The sequence below is a fragment of the Esox lucius genome, chromosome 1 (genome assembly GCF_011004845.1).
Source record: "Esox lucius isolate fEsoLuc1 chromosome 1, fEsoLuc1.pri, whole genome shotgun sequence".
NCBI classification, from domain to species: Eukaryota; Metazoa; Chordata; class Actinopteri; order Esociformes; family Esocidae; genus Esox; species Esox lucius.
This window is the reverse complement of record NC_047569.1, coordinates 7,498,756-7,514,768: the sequence shown is the minus strand read 5'-3', so window position 1 is coordinate 7,514,768 and position 16,013 is coordinate 7,498,756. Positions and strand designations below refer to the sequence as shown.

The 16,013-nt window shown below is 47.0% G+C and overlaps 1 protein-coding gene across 1 annotated transcript in view; it reads right to left on the bottom strand.

The window, feature by feature from the left end:
• The window catches only part of lekr1 (leucine, glutamate and lysine rich 1), a 114,500-nt gene extending 99,196 nt beyond the window's left edge, over positions 1 to 15,304 (bottom strand). The window contains exons 1-2 of the mRNA XM_013131369.4: positions 15,243 to 15,304; positions 12,876 to 12,967 (exon numbers count right to left, since the gene is read on the bottom strand). Coding sequence (XP_012986823.3) covers positions 12,876 to 12,967; positions 15,243 to 15,246 — 96 coding nt within the window. The 5' untranslated portion in view covers positions 15,247 to 15,304. The remainder of the gene's footprint in view (positions 1 to 12,875; positions 12,968 to 15,242) is intronic.
• Between the last annotated feature and the right edge of the window lie 709 nt (positions 15,305 to 16,013).

Below are 16,013 nucleotides of genomic sequence, written 5' to 3'. Positions count from 1 at the left end.
GGGTTTTGGGATTTTTGATTTCGTGCAAATGTCCACATGCTTCCTGGAGGCTCAGAGAGAGAGAGGGGATTGTGGAGTGCAGACGGGATCGTCTGGGTGTGTACATTTGTATGTGTGTGTGGGTGTGTATGTGAAAGCCAGTCAATGTGAGTATCTCCATGTGAGCCTGTCCGTGTGTGTTTGTGTGCGTGTCTGAGGGGGCAGGCGGGGTGTTCAGTCAGGCCATGGTTGAAACAGGGTCAAGCCCTCAGGTCAGCCTAGGCCTTTGTATAACGCTCTCTTGTTTTCTTCCACAACCACTCACGCTGACCCCCCCCCCCCCAACACACAAAATGCCGCATTTGCTTTACCATCTTTGTGGGGACCCAAAAAAATATTCCCATTAAAAACATTTTAAAAAGGTTTTCCTGACACCTAACATAACTTTAACCCTGACTCTAACTCTAAATCTTAGCAGCAACCCCTAACTAAATCCAACTCGAACCCAAATCCTAACTTTAACTCTAAATTAAGCCCTAAAATAACTCCTTCTCTCATGGCACCTGGCAAAATGTGGTGATCACCCAGAAGGTGATATTTTCCTTGTGTTATTTTCCCTGTTGCTATTTTTTGTCCCGAAAAATATAATACTTATATACATAGTACACACACAGAGGCCCTGGGGATGGTGTCTTCCACCAGTGTGTCTGGTGATCCCGTGATAAAGCTGGCCCCTGTGGGAAGACCCTTAGCCTTTGGCACTGATCCGCCTCACTCACACACACACTCACACTCTCACACACACTCACACACACAAACCCTTTCCCCTGGCCAAAACAAATTAGAATCACGCGAGGGAGAGGAAGAATGAAGGAATAAATAAAATAGGAGAACAAACCAAACAAAGACCGTTAGACAGACAGACAGAGAGAGACCAAAGAAAGAGACTCTGCGGTTCGTTCTGAAATGCCAACAGCCAGTGAGAGTGGGTGTTTCTCAAGCTCCCTACAGAGCAAATTGTCCATGCCTGTCCTTTATATGGCTAGCCTACACATTTTATATGGCTAGCCTACACATTTTATATGGCTAGCCTACACATTTTATATGGCTAGCCTACACATTCTATATGGCTAGCCTACACATTTTATATGGCTAGCCTACACATTCTATATGGCTAGCCTACACATTCTATATGGCTAGCCTTCACATTCTATATGGCTAGCCTACACATTCTATATGGCTAGCCTACACATTCTTGCATGTTTAGCTCTCCATGTCCCCTATATTATGAGTCCATTCCTTTGTTTGATGTTATACATTTTACTGTATTCAATGTGAATAATAGTTAATGTTTCACTATATACAGTTCCTTCAGAAAGAATTCCAACCCCTCCAGATTGTTTGCCATCAATCTACACACAATATCCCAAAATATAACAAAAGCACTTTTTACGAAATGTTTGCCAAATAATGAATGCTTAAAAACAACAAGATATATCTTAGAGAAATATTCAGACCCTTTTCCATTACACTATAAATTTGATCTCACATGCATCCTGTGTCCTTGAATCATCCTTGAGATGTCTCTAGAACAGTCTTGGAGTCCATCTGTGGCAAATTCAGTTGATTGGATATATAGAAATGCACACACCTGTCTATATAAGGTCCAACATTTCACGATGCATGTCAGGCCATGAAGTTCAAGGAACTCTCTCTAGGCATCTTGGACAACGATATCTGGAGCACTATATAAAGCAGACCTTTTTGGTAGAAGCTAGACAGAAGCCACTTGTGAGTAAAAAACATGAGATACCGGTTGGTGTTTGCCAAAAGACCCTTGACTGCGTGAAGAAAACGATGCTGCGGTCAGATTTGACCCAAATCAAACTATTAGGCCTGTATGCCACACACAATGTCTGGTGAAAACAAGGTAATGCTTATCACCTGGCTAATACCATCCCTACAGTGAAACTCAGTGGTGGGAGCATCATGCTATGGGGACGCTTCCCAATGGCAGGGACATGGAGAATTAATCGAGCAAATACAGACAAATGTGCTTGAAGTAAACATTTTCCAGAGCTCATAAGTCCTCAGACAGAGACGAACACTCATCTTTCAGCATGACAATGACTTAAAGAACATAGCCAAAACAATGCTTGAGTGGCTTTGGCAAAATCTGTTAATGTCCTTGAATGGCCCTGCTGAAGTCAGGATTTGAACCCCATTGAACATCTGTCTATCATATTACCTTTGAACCTGCAAAAGGCTGCACATTGTCCGTTAGAATGAATAAAATGGCATGTGTCTGAAAACGTTAAGCCAGGACCTATCAAAATCAGTCTTCAGCTATGGGTTTTTGAAGCCAATTACATTGTCTTTATGTTGTTTTACCTATGTATGCTTTTGCTCAATGCCTAACTCAAAGGTTTCTGGGACCAATCAGAGGGAACCCATCGGTTTATGGGACCAATCAGAGAGTACAGATCAGTTTCTGGGATTAATCAGATGGAACCCATCAATTTCTGCAACCAATCAGAGGCAACCAATCAATTTCTGGGACTAATCAGATGGAATGCATATGTTTCTGGGACCAATCAGATGGAAGTCACAAGATTATGGGACCAGTCAGAGGGAATCCATCAGTTTCTGGTATCAATTAAATAGTAGATATTTACAAACAAGCAGTCCTCAGAGAGGTATTCAGATCCAGACTCCTTGCAAAAAAGAAACAAAAGTATATGGGTGTGGCTTAGTGTTTGGCTGAAGCAAGGAGTTTGGGTAGCCAAACAACCAAAGAATGTTTCTGCTTTTTGGAGCCATAGAGCCCTTTACGGTTCTTCATGGAATGTTTACAAAAATCGGTCTATAGGGCACCCTTTTTTATCTCAAAAGGTATGTTGTACAACTTTTAGATGAACTATCCAGGGTTTTCCAATCTGGGCAGCCATATTTTACTGTTAAAATAGTAAAAACACCATGGGTACCATCATTTTGAATCATGTTAGCTATCTCTAGAACAGCTGGAGTCCCTGAGGAGATAACTAAGACCCGCTGACGGATTTAGTCATTCTCAATTGACACAAAGCCATACTTTCAGAAGACAAGGTCTCTGGCCCCAGTCATCTATGAAACATAAAACTGCATTACACAACACACTAGATCCACTGGAATGACAATCTTGCATGAACAAAAAAAGCTGTGAAGCCACCACGTCCCAAAATGTTATAACGCTTTTCAATGATCACTAAAAGTGCAGAGAGACTCTTTTTACCAATTGCAAAGAACAAGTGACAAGCTCAAACGGGTCTTAGAATCATTGAGGCACCACAACCCCCATACCACCGTCACCCTTGAGTAACTCACTTTATTTATAACCTAACATGCAGTCCACAGAGCTACTGTCAGTGTAAGCACACACTGCTAGTTAGCAGCCTAATATCCAGTTAATGGTGTTGCGCATGACTATGAAATCCCAAATTTGATCAGATATCACTCCAGGCCTCTGTATCTCTACTGTTTCTGCCACTGAGATCCCAGTGCACAACGAGTGGGCTATCACACCTCGTCTAACACAAGTGTTTTGGTAAAGACGGGAGCTTCCCTCCAACACAATGAATTCTTTAAAGCCAATTCTTGAATGCTAATCTGTTTAATACTACAACCGCTGTTGAAGAGAAAAGGGAAGGGGGTTTCTAGCTGATGGTGCCTCCTGTCAGGATAAGGTCCATGATTCATTTACAGGAAACCTTTGTGTTTGTGTGTGTGTGTGTGTCCGTGGTCTCATGCACAGGGGGCGGAGACCAAAGCACTTGAGAGACAAAGCACCTAGAGCACCCTGGTCTCTACCCAGCTGCCCCGACCCGTCTGTCTCCTCAAATCCCACTGGCAGAAATGGGTCACTGACACACACGCACCCTTTCTCCCTCACACGCACACAGGCCTATACCCCAAATCTGCCCCCACACATCCCGTGCCAGCTCTCTCCAACCTGACCCCCCTTAATGAATAGATGTCCTCTCCGTGGCACCCAAACAATCCTTCAGAGGTTAAGCCCTGGCTAACACTGACCCACGGAGACCCGGCCCTCCTTACCGCTGCACCCTCCTAACATTCCAAACCCGGCACTCCACCAACTCAACGCCCCCCAGCGTTAACCCCCCCCCCCCCGGATGACTGAACATTTAAGTGTAGTTAGAGATTCCATGCAGGGTCACAGGCATTTGAGGGTTATCAGCTGCCCGAAGGATTACAGAGATACACTCATTACATTTTTCTTTGCGGTTTTAATCAGCTGGTTTTACTGTGATTAACAATTTCTACACTTCTCTTTTCACTCACGGTATCAGAAGTGTGACGGCGCTATGGTGTGATGAGAGCACCTGCTAAATGACCCAAAGGTAAATGTGAAAATCAACACTCGCAAAGCATCCTGGGGATTATTATTATGAGACTTGTCACCAAAACAAGGTCAATAATAATACCCAGTGTGCTTTGGAATTGTCATTTACATTGTGGTCTTTACTAAGCAGTGAATTCAACTGTGGCAGATACACAAAGACAGTGGACTTTAGTGGTCCAGCAGTCTGAGCCACTGTCACTAGAGCACATATAAAAACAAATATAGCAACAAAAACACAACAACATGCTGTAGTCATAGCGAGTACAACGGTTAATGAGAATTTTAATGCAATGAGGATTGAACTCAAGAACATAATAAACATTCAGAATAGTATTTTGTTTTCAACATGTTACATTTTTTTATCTTTAAATTATTTACTTGTAACAAAGTACTTGAGATAAATGCATCTTTCACCCTTCTCTCGCTTCCATTTTTTTCCCTCCAATCTCCCACTGTGAATCCGGATACAACAGATCACACAAGCACTTAAGAAGGGATTAAGCAGTTATTCGATTTTTCCTTTATTCTTCTTATTTCCCCAAATTACATTTTCGAGGCTGCGTGCCAAAGTATGCATGCATGTTTGCGTGCGTCTGAGCGAGATGCCGATTCGTGACTGCAGCTTTGTAGATTTTTCACGGACATATAAAGACCACCCCCCCCGTGCTCAGTGTAGCATGAGCCAACACAGAGATTCCTCTCATCTGGACCCCACGGCGCCACACATCTCACGAGAAAAAAGGCGAAGGGGGGATGACAAGCAGGACGAGAGGGCACACAGCAAACTGGAAGAGCAGGAGGGGAAACGGGGGTGGTGGTAATATACAGGACTAGGCATCGGGGGGGGGGCACAGCTGAACGTGAAGAGGTGACGAGGACATAGGGGTGCATAGAGGGGGCACGGCACAGGGCATGGGGTGGGGGGTTAGAATACAGAGGAAGAAGTCAGGTGGAGAGTGAGATAGGGAACTGGAGAGGTGTAATGACAAACGATGGGGGGGGGGGGTTTGAATGTTTGACGCCTGGCTGGATAACCCTGTTTCCCTGCCTATTTTGCTGCCTAGTTGCGTGGGAGTGGGGAAAGGGCAAAAGTAGGGGGGAAATTCTACTTTGGCTGCATGCGCCCCCCCCCAAGCTACAGACTGGCAACGGCTACAGACTGTAAGAGCGGCTACAGACTGAAAAACAGCAACTATAGATGGTAAGACAGTGGCTACGCACTGAAAGACAGTGGGTACGCACTGAAAGACAGTGGGTACGCACTGAAAGACAGTGGCTACAGACTGCAACACTGAGGCAACAGACTAAAAGACAGCGGCTACTGAAACACAGACAGCAGCTACTGACAGTGACCGTATCTGTCTTTTACAGTGACCTCACCTACAAAGAGAGAAAGAAAAGGAGAAAAGGGGAGTAAGAGAGAGAGAGAGAAAGAAACAAAGAGACACAGGTTACTCTAATTAGAGTGAACACACAACACGTGCACCACTATTATTCCAGCGACCTCCTGAAGTACAAAAAAGGAAAAACGAGGAGTGTGTCTGGTTTTAAACTATCCATTATTTAGCGAGAGAGGGAGCCAGGGATGGAGGGAGTGAGGGAGCCGGGGATGGAGGGAGAGAGGGAGCCAGGGATGGAGGGAGAGAGGGAGCTGGGGATGGAGGGAGAGAGGGAGCCAGGGATGGAGGGAGAGAGGGAGCCAGGGATGGAGGGAGAGAGGGAGCCAGGGATGGAGGGAGAGAGGGAGCCGGGGATGGAGGGAGAGAGGGAGCCGGGGATGGAGGGAAAGAGGGAGCCAGGGATGGAGGGAGAGAGGGAGCTGGGGATAGAGGGAGAGAGGGAGGAAGGGATGGAGGGAGAGAGGGAGCCAGGGATGGAGGGAGAGAGGGAGCTGGGGATGGAGGGAGAGAGGGAGCCGGGGATGGAGGGAGAGAGGGAGGAAGGGATGGAGGGAGAGAGGGAGCCAGGGATGGAGGGAGAGAGGGAGCCGGGGATGGAGGGAGGGAGGGAGCCGGGGATGGAGGGAGGGAGGGAGGAAAGGCAGGCACCATGTTGTTGCTCAGTGGGACCTCCTGTGTGTCTCTCTCGTCTCCCTGGAAGAGTTTGCCACGCTCACATGAAAAATGGATTGAGGGAGGGAGGTAGGGAAAAAGGGAGGGAGAAGACAGATGCACGGAATGACAGGAGAAAAATAGGGTTGGGGTTCATATCATGCTAGACCGTTTTAGCTCAAGATTTCTTTTAAATGTGGACCTCGATTTTATTACATTAATTAAAGGGTGGGGTAGCGTCGCAAAAAAAAGTAGGAACACCACTGAGTATGGATAACATATGTACAGTCTGTTACAATCTGGTAACGTGCAGTCTGTTGGATCTGGATGAATACACAAAAGCATATGTTGCATTATGGCTATAGTGAGCAATGTACGCCACAATCAATGTGATCACTGACACCTAGCCTGTCTGTGACCCTGACAGGAAGACCGGCCTCGGGCTGGCTCAGTCTCTCATCACAGCCCTTCCGTGCCCTGCGTATCAACACACCCAGCCTCAGAGCAGGGCAGCCTGAGGGTAAAACACAACACGCTATCTAAATGTGCTAGCTTACTCAAGTCCTTCTCAATTATCCATGAGCTACGTTGAAGCATGTGCTGCACTAACATGCTACTGTACCGGGTCTGAACAAAAACAAGGGCCTTTTAAGAAATTGTGTTATTTTAACTACTCCCCTGGTGTAGCAAGCGCTGGATGGGTTGATTAGTTACGAGCTAAGTGTATCTCTTGGTAACAGTTGAGTGTCTTGCTTTTGTTGCTAAAACTAACTTGCTGCTGGTGGAGAGAAACTTCAAAAGGAAGAGACACAGTAGGCCTATTCATATTGACCAATGTTATTGGGACCACATTTAAATTGAAATAATAATGTAGCTTTTCTATTCTCATATGGGAGCGTATTGTATTGGGACAACAAAGCTCGACGAGAGGCACAACAAGCGCATGGCGTACGCAGTGGCATGCCCTCGTCTTGATCTGAGCAATAGTACAAGTTTGCTAGCAAAACATGAATGCTAAGCAAGCTAACATAGCTGAGCCAGTCATTTAAACTTACTACGAATTAAAATGAAAGTGCATCCCACATTGATCCCACAAAAATCGTGAGATCGTGCCTGAGATCGTGTGTGAGGTTGAGAGGTTCCGACTAGAGGTAGTCGGGATCACCTCTACGCACGGCTTGGGCTCTGGAACCACACTCCTTGAGAGAGGATGGACTCTTCACCACTCTGGAGTTGCCCATGGTGAGAGGCGGCGGGCTGGTGTGGGTTTGCTTATAGCTCCCCAGCTCTGCCGCCATGTGTTGGAGTTTACCCCGGTGAACGAGAGGGTCGTTTCCCTGCGCCTACGGGTTGGGGATAGGTCTCTCACTGTTGTTTGTGCCTACGGGCCGAACGGCAGTGCAGAGTACCCGACCTTCTTGGAGTCTCTGGGAGGGGTGCTGGAAAGTGCTCCGACTGGGGACTCTATCGTTCTACTGGGGGACTTCAACGCCCACGTGGGCAACGACAGTGACACCTGGAGGGGCGTGATTGGGAGGAACGGCCCCCCTGATCTGAACCCGAGCGGTGTTCAGTTCTTGGACTTCTGTGCTAGTCACAGTTTGTCCATAACGAACACCATGTTCAAGCATAAGGGTGTCCATCAGTGCACGTGGCACCAGGACACCCTAGGCCGCAGGTCGATGATCGACTTTGTTGTCGTTTCATCTGACCTGCGGCCGTATGTCTTGGACACTCGGGTGAAGAGAGGGGCGGAGCTGTCAACTGAGTTGGATCCGATGGCGGGGGAGGAAGCTGGACAGACTCGGCAGGCCCAAGCGTACTGTAAGGGTCTGCTGGGAACGTCTGGCCGAGTCTCCTGTCAGAGAGATCTTTAACTCCCACCTCCGGCAGAGCTTCGACTGGATCCCGAGGGAGGCTGGAGATATTGAGTCCGAGTGGACCATGTTCTCCACCGCCATTGTCGAAGCGGCTGCTCGGAGCTGTGGCCGTAAGGTCTCCGGTGCCTGTCGAGGCGGCAATCCCCGAACCCGGTGGTGGACACCGGAAGTAAGGGATGCCGTCAAGCTGAAGAAGGAGTCCTATCAGGCCTGGTTGGCTTGTGGGACTCCAGAGGCAGCTGACGGGTACCGACAGGCCAAGCGGACTGCAGCCCGGGTGGTTGTGGAGGCAAAAACTCGGGCCTGGGAGGAGTTCGGTGAGGCCATGGAGAAGGACTATCAGCTGGCCTCGAAGAGATTCTGGCAAACCATCCGGCGCCTCAGGAGAGGGAAACAGTGCCCTACCAACGCTGTTTACAGTAGAGGTGGGCAGCTGTTGACCTCAACTGGGGATGTCGTCGGGCGGTGGAAGGAGTACTTCGAGGATCTCCTCAATCCCGCTGAAGTCACAGAGGTGGTTAAGAAACTCCTCTGTGGCAAGGCACCGGGGGTGGATGAGATCCGCTCTGAGTACCTCAAGTCTCTGGGTGTTGTGGGGCTGTCTTGGCTGACACGCCTGTGCAACATCGCGTGGCAGTCGGGGACAGTGCCTCTGGGATGGCAGACCGGGGTGGTGGTCCCTCTTTTTAAGAAGGGGGACCGGAGGGTGTGTTCCAACTATAGGGGGAACACACTTCTCAGCCTCCCCGGGAAAGTCTATGCCAGGGTTCTGGAGAGGAGAATACGGCCGATAGTAGAACCTCGGATTCAGGAGGAACAGTGCGGATTTCGTCCAGGCCGTGGAACACTGGACCAGCTCTATACCCTCTACAGGGTGATGGAGGGTTCATGGGAGTTTGCCCAACCAATCCACATGTGTTTTGTGGATTTGGAGAAGGCATTCGACTGTGTCCCTCGCGGCATCCTGTGGAGGGTGCTTCGGGAATATGGGGTCCTGGGTCCCTTGCTAAGGGCTTTCAGGTCCCTGTACGACCGAAGCAGGAGCTTGGTCCGCATTGCCGGCAGTAAGTCAGACTTGTTCCCTGTGCATGTTGGACTCCGGCAGGGCTGCCCTTGGTCACCGGTTCTGTTTGTAATTTTTATGGACAGAATTTCTAGGCGCAGCCAGGGGCCGGAGGGTTTCAGGTTTGGGGACCACACAATTTCGTCTCTGCTCTTTGCGGATGATGTTGTCGTGTTGGCCCCTTCAAGCCAGGACCTTCAGCATGCACTTGGACGGTTTGCAGCCGAGTGTGAAGCGGTGGGGATGAAAATCAGTACCTCCAAATCCGAGGCCATGGTCCTTAGTCGGAAAAGGGTGGCTTGCCCACTTCAGGTTGGTGGAGAGTGCCTGCCTCAAGTGGAGGAGTTTAAGTATCTAGGGGTCCTGTTCACGAGCGAGGGAAGGAAGGAACGGGAGATTGACAGACGGATCGGTGCAGCTTCTGCAGTAATGCGGTTGATGTATCGGTCTGTCGTGGTGAAGAAAGAGCTGAGCCGCAAGGCGAAGCTCTCGATTTACCGGTCAATCTACGTTCCTACTCTCACCTATGGTCATGAGCTTTGGGTCATGACCGAAAGGACAAGATCCCGGATACAGGCGGCCGAAATGAGCTTCCTCCGCAGGGTGGCTGGGCGATCCCTTAGAGATAGGGTGAGAAGCTCGGTCACCCGGGAGGAGCTCAGAGTAGAGCCGCTGCTCCTCCACATCGAGAGGGGTCAGCTGAGGTGGCTTGGGCATCTGTTTCGGATGCCTCCGGAACGCCTTCCTGGGAAGGTGTTCCGGTCCCGTCCCACCGGGAGGAGACCCCGGGGAAGACCTAGGACACGCTGGAGGGACTATGTCTCCCGGCTGGCCTGGGAACGCCTCGGTGTCCCCCCGGAAGAGCTGGAGGAAGTGTCTGGGGAGAGGGAAGTCTGGGCATCCCTGCTTAGACTGCTGCCCCCGCGACCCGGCCCCGGATAAGCGGAAGATGATGATGATGATGATGACATAGCAGGTTCTTCATGCTGGTTTCCAATAACCATTGCTTCTATTTTGCAGCAGTATGTTTACAACTTGAAGCAAGATTTGCAAGTCATTTGTTTCAGAAAAAGCACAGTAAGCTAGCACAATTATCTATCTAGTTATAATGTCAATAACATTTAAGCTTCTCTGGTGAATGTTGATGTCTGTTCATACATGGGGCCAGTAGCGTGTATGACTTGTGTAGCCGCGTACTGAAGTAAAATATGTATTTACACTGCTCATAGGATTACAACACCCATTTTGGTGTAGCAACATAATTGTAGACACTGCAGCATGCGAGAGAAAAATCCTGGAAAGCCCGCTTTATAAGAGAATGGTAAACTGCACTACATTAACAAGGATTTAAGATGGCACATAGAACACATGAAATCAGAGGAATGTAATCACCTTATTACACACCTAGTATATTCAACTACTTATTTTAGTTTTTTCTCAACAATGCTGTTTTGACCAAACATAGTACACTGATTATTGACAAATATAGATTGTTATTGACAATTACCTCTTGTCCACTCTGTAGGGCAAGAGCCTGCAAGACATACATCAGGCAGTTGGTCTATTAAGTGCCTTGGCCGCGAAGAAAGTAAAAAACCTAAAATAAAAACTCCCATACCCACATAGTGTGCAACATGTTTCAGCGTCGTCAAGGTAACATGATAAAGTCGCAAAGTGCTGTCCCATTACTATTAATAGCATTTAGAGCCCTTGCAGCCTCTTGCACTCAATCACTTACCAGGTGATGTCAGTTAAGTCTGTGAGGGTTCAGGGCTTAGGGTTTAGGGGGGACATTGGGATTGGGCCTACTTCTACTGATTGAGCTCACAGGTTACGAGGACTGAATAGAGTGCAGCGAGGCAACCATATTTTATTACTAAACACCAAACCCGGGCAGGGCTGGGCAATTGCTATGCACTCTCTGGGAACCTGGGCTAATCCAGAAGCAGGATTCAAACACTGGTCTCGTAATTAAACAGCTTACAGCAATGGAGCATATTAAAAAATATTGCTGTCACAGATATGGTGAAGTCTTGTTAGATCTGATTAACGCCTGCAGTATGAAGCAACCCAGTGTAAGAAGACTTCTCTGCTCCGTTCATCCTGCTCCAAACTACTACAACTGGAAAACTGTAGCAGGCCTCAATAGATAAGTATATGTGTGAGTGAGTGTCTGAGATGAAGATCTATTGTCACAGGGATTATTTGACAGACTGCTGCTGTCCAAAACTGAACAAAAAGTAAAGTACTACACTGCAACAGAACAAGTTCCATTTTACAACAGGAGCCATCTGGGATTTATCAAAGTTTATAACAGCCCCACAAATGGTTTAATGAACAGCATGCAACAAGGCGATTAGCAATGCCATTAGATCATTTGCTTAAAGGTGATCCTGATTCCTTTCAAAGCAGCCGTGTCATTTCAAATGAGAAAAAAAATCTAATAAATAGGCATCCCGAATAGATCGGCCTATCACTTTGAGAAAGAAAATGGGATTTCCGGAAGTGAAGCCACCATAAGCTCAGAGCAGATCTTCGAGCCGTAGTGATTTCAGAGCAGTGTGCCGTGCAGCAGTCTCTCTCCCTGCAGACAGCCATTAAACTGCTGTGCATCCCCCCACGTCCCCAGGCTTAACAGCACTTAAATGGGCATGTTGTTTCACGTCTTATTATCACTACATTTATTCCCAATGTTGTCAGTTCAGCTTTTGTTGTTTGGCTGTTTTTCCTTTTTCGTCTCTCTCTCAAACAAATGAACCTGAAGGGGTCTCCACAGGAGTCTAAGCCTAGAATATCCAGTATTTTACAAGCTGATTGAAATCTGAGTGTGTGGATGAGGGGGGTACATACAGAGAGAGAGATAGAGAGAGAAACAGAGAGTAAAAAAGACAGAGAAGGACAGAGAACAGAGAATAACGAAGAAAGAGACAGAAAGAGACAGAAAAATAAGGGAGGGACTGAGTGCACAGAGACAGAGAAAGAACGAAAGACGGAGGGTACAGAGAGAGAGGTGGAACTCGGCCATAAAATTGCACGATTAAAACCGGATAACTCAGTTTACCAGAGCCTCTTCTTTGTGTGGTGAGGGCTGGGGGGTTAGCTATCAGTGGGCACGAAATGGCTGTTCTCACACCCTGGTGGGGGTCCATTGTTGTTCACAGCTACCTCTCTCTCTGAGAACATCCGGAAATTACCAGTGAGCCAGAGACACAAAGAGAGCGCTGCACGCACACACACATACACACACACACATACACACACACACACACAAAGAGAGTGTGACACACACACATACACACACACACAAAGAGAGCGAGACACACACACACAGAAAAAGAGCACAGGGTACACAGGGCTGTGAAGTGGACAGTGTTAACAATGGGAATCACTCCAGAAGGAAGGGAATGTGACCAAATGTGTGTGTGTGTACATGTGTGTACATGGGTGTGTGATGCTACGAGCCTGCAATAAAAGGGCTGTGAAACTGGCGCAGTGTAAAATACCTGTTGTATTTCTTCTGGAAGACGGTAGAAGGGAGCATGAAGCGGGACCATCCTGTTCTCCTCTCTGTCTGCAGCCTCACTCTCCTTTTCCCCTGCGATACGGAGCCAAATACATCAACATGCAAGGCTCAGACAGAAAGGCAGTTGAATGACAGAAAGGCAGCTGAATGACAGAAAGGCAGTTGAATGACAGAAAGGCAGTTGAATGACAGAAAGGCAGCTGAATGACAGAAAGGCAGCTGAATGACAGAAAGGCAGTTGAATGACAGAAAGGCAGTTGAATGACAGAAAGGCAGCTGAATGACAGAAAGGCAGCTGAATGACAGAAAGGCAGTTGAATGACAGAAAGGCAGTTGAATGACAGAAAGGCAGCTGAATGACAGAAAGGCAGCTGAATGACAGAAAGGCAGTTGAATGACAGAAAGGCAGTTGAATGAAAGAAAGGCAGTTGAATGACAGAAAGGCAGCTGAATGACAGAAAGGCAGTTGAATGACAGAAAGGCAGTTGAATGACAGAAAGGCAGTTGAATGACAGAAAGGCAGTTGAATGACAGAAAGGCAGCTGAATGACAGAAAGGCAGCTGAATGACAGAAAGGCAGTTGAATGACAGAAAGGCAGTTGAATGACAGAAAGGCAGTTGAATGACAGAAAGGCAGTTGAATGACAGAAAGGCAGCTGAATGACAGAAAGGCAGTTGAATGACAGAAAGGCAGTTGAATGACAGAAAGGCAGTTGAATGACAGAAAGGCAGTTGAATGACGGAAAGGTGGAAGTCCCGCCGGAAGGGCAAGGTGATATTAGATCTGTAATGTCCTCCGCAGCACAGCATCCGCTGTTAATTAGGCTCTTTGTCATTCTACAACCAATGAGACTCTCAGTGGGCCCCAGTATGTTGTGGCCTTTATTTGACCTTCACGTTAACACAGGGAGTCCCACTGGGAGTCTCTCGCTAGGGAGCCCTGGATCTCACAGCTAGGTAACAAACGATGTAGGAAATACACAAGATGAAAGTGGTGAATGCTGGAGCTGTGAGGTTAAACCCGGTGGTGCGATGCTGACCGTATTAAACCCATTTTTCCGTGCCACGTTGAAATGTGGCACTTTGAACTTTAATAGATTGATTTCTTAGGGTTTAATCTATAGGCCGGCACCGAGGGGACTCTCACACAGGCAAACAAAAGTCATCTGAGGACAGGACACAAGGCTAGCTGTACTGCCTTTTTATGGACTGATAAAGTCAGCCACCAATAACAGTGTTGGCAGAAGAAAAACACATTTTCCCCACATTCAGTGATTCGATATCATCCAAATCCGGATACGGAAACTCCAATCAGGCATTTCATTTACATTTGCTACGTTCAGTGAATGAGGATCATGTTCCTCTTCCCAAATCCAAACTTTGGCCATTAGTTGGGAAACACAAAGCAGGAGGCTCAGGCAGTCACCCCTGTCTGTTGAGAGACATATGCCCTCACAGACTATCAAGAGGAACTGGAGTGAAAGGGCACGCGGGTGTGCAGGTCACACACACACACAGACGAGATAGCCAAACACAGAGACCCTCTATGTAGTCTCGCCCGCCTCCCTGGCCTGGAACACAGTAGGAGATGTAGGTCCTCATTTATATGCTTACACAAGAGAAGATAAATGAGTCACGCTTCCCGAAATGAGGCACCCTGTCAGACTGATTCAGACCTGAGAACCTTTTTTGCGTGACCACAGATCCTCTGTAACATTTTGGCCAGACTTGATTGAACCATTAATCGTTCTAATGTGAGTGGCAAGCTGTTCGGGAATTCCTCTATTTCCGCATGAACACAAGCGTGAGAGAAATGCAAGCAGTCTCTCTCTAACACACACACACACACACACATATTCATGTTTTCTACCCTCTTGTGTGAGAACCCCAACATTTTCTCCCGTGTAAAATTCGTATTTCCCTAAACCTAAACGTCACTGTAAATGCTAACCATTAATCCCAATTGTAACTGCTACTTTAGCCTAACCCCTAAACTGAAATAAATTAATTATCGTTTTTTTCCTTAAGGGGACTGAAACAATTCCCCATAATGAAATACGCGCTCGGAGAACCAGGTTCAGTAGTAGGTAAACTTTTGAGCTGAATTGTGTCTATCACACCGTGTGGGAGCATCACTGCATGGCATTTTGACAAACTGCCATTCGTACTTTTTCAAACGTTGTTTTTGTAGGAGACAATCTATTAACTTAAGCTACCGTCATTTACACGCCCCCCTCCCCCAACACACATTCGTCTATGCTCTTTCACACAATGCTATTTCATTTGGATTTATAATTGATCGAACAATCAATATCAGCAATTAGAAACACAATAATCCTTTACCTACCCATTACGTTAATGTTCTTGAAACAAGACCGAAATCAAAGCAATTTGCTAGCTGTTCTCAGCTCTTTTCCACCTGCGTGCTAGGGCAGTAAAAGACCCAAGCTTTCACAGTCACTATGGATACCGCGCCGGTTTTTTACGCAGAACACGCAGAGCCATGAAGTCAAGATCTCACGTCTGTAGCCTGACAAGGATGTTGTTAATCATGTTGAACACATCATTTTAAAACTGGAGCAAACAGAACAAAACGCGGAGGTCCAGGAAAAAAGTATAGTTTCAGTTGCAAAACGTTTGTTTGCCACAGACTTGCCTAAAGGAAAAACACCCTTGATGTCGTGCAGGCAGACGGCAGACAACACGCTTCACAACAAGATCACCAAAGCTTGTGGTTCGCTTTGCACACTGGTTTGTCTATGCTTTTAAATCAACGCCCCAGAAATAATCTAGAACTTCCAGTCAGTCGCGTTGAACATTTCTCACCATTATTTTCCACGATATTACTGGGGTAGTCATTTAAACTTAAGACAATGCACACTTTGTACATATATTTAGATGGTTTTCTGTCTGTTATAGACTTTGGTTTTCTGTCTGTTATCATTGTTCTAATTTCATTATCTCAGACCCTGTTTAGTCATAATGCACTCTGCTGAGTTCAGTCAGTGAAAGAGCTATATGCTCTGTATCTGTGATGTGCTTTTTACCACTCCCCTTTTGCTACCAGGCAAGTCTACCTTCGTGTCGCTTTATCCGATAAAACTGCGCGAAGGATGGT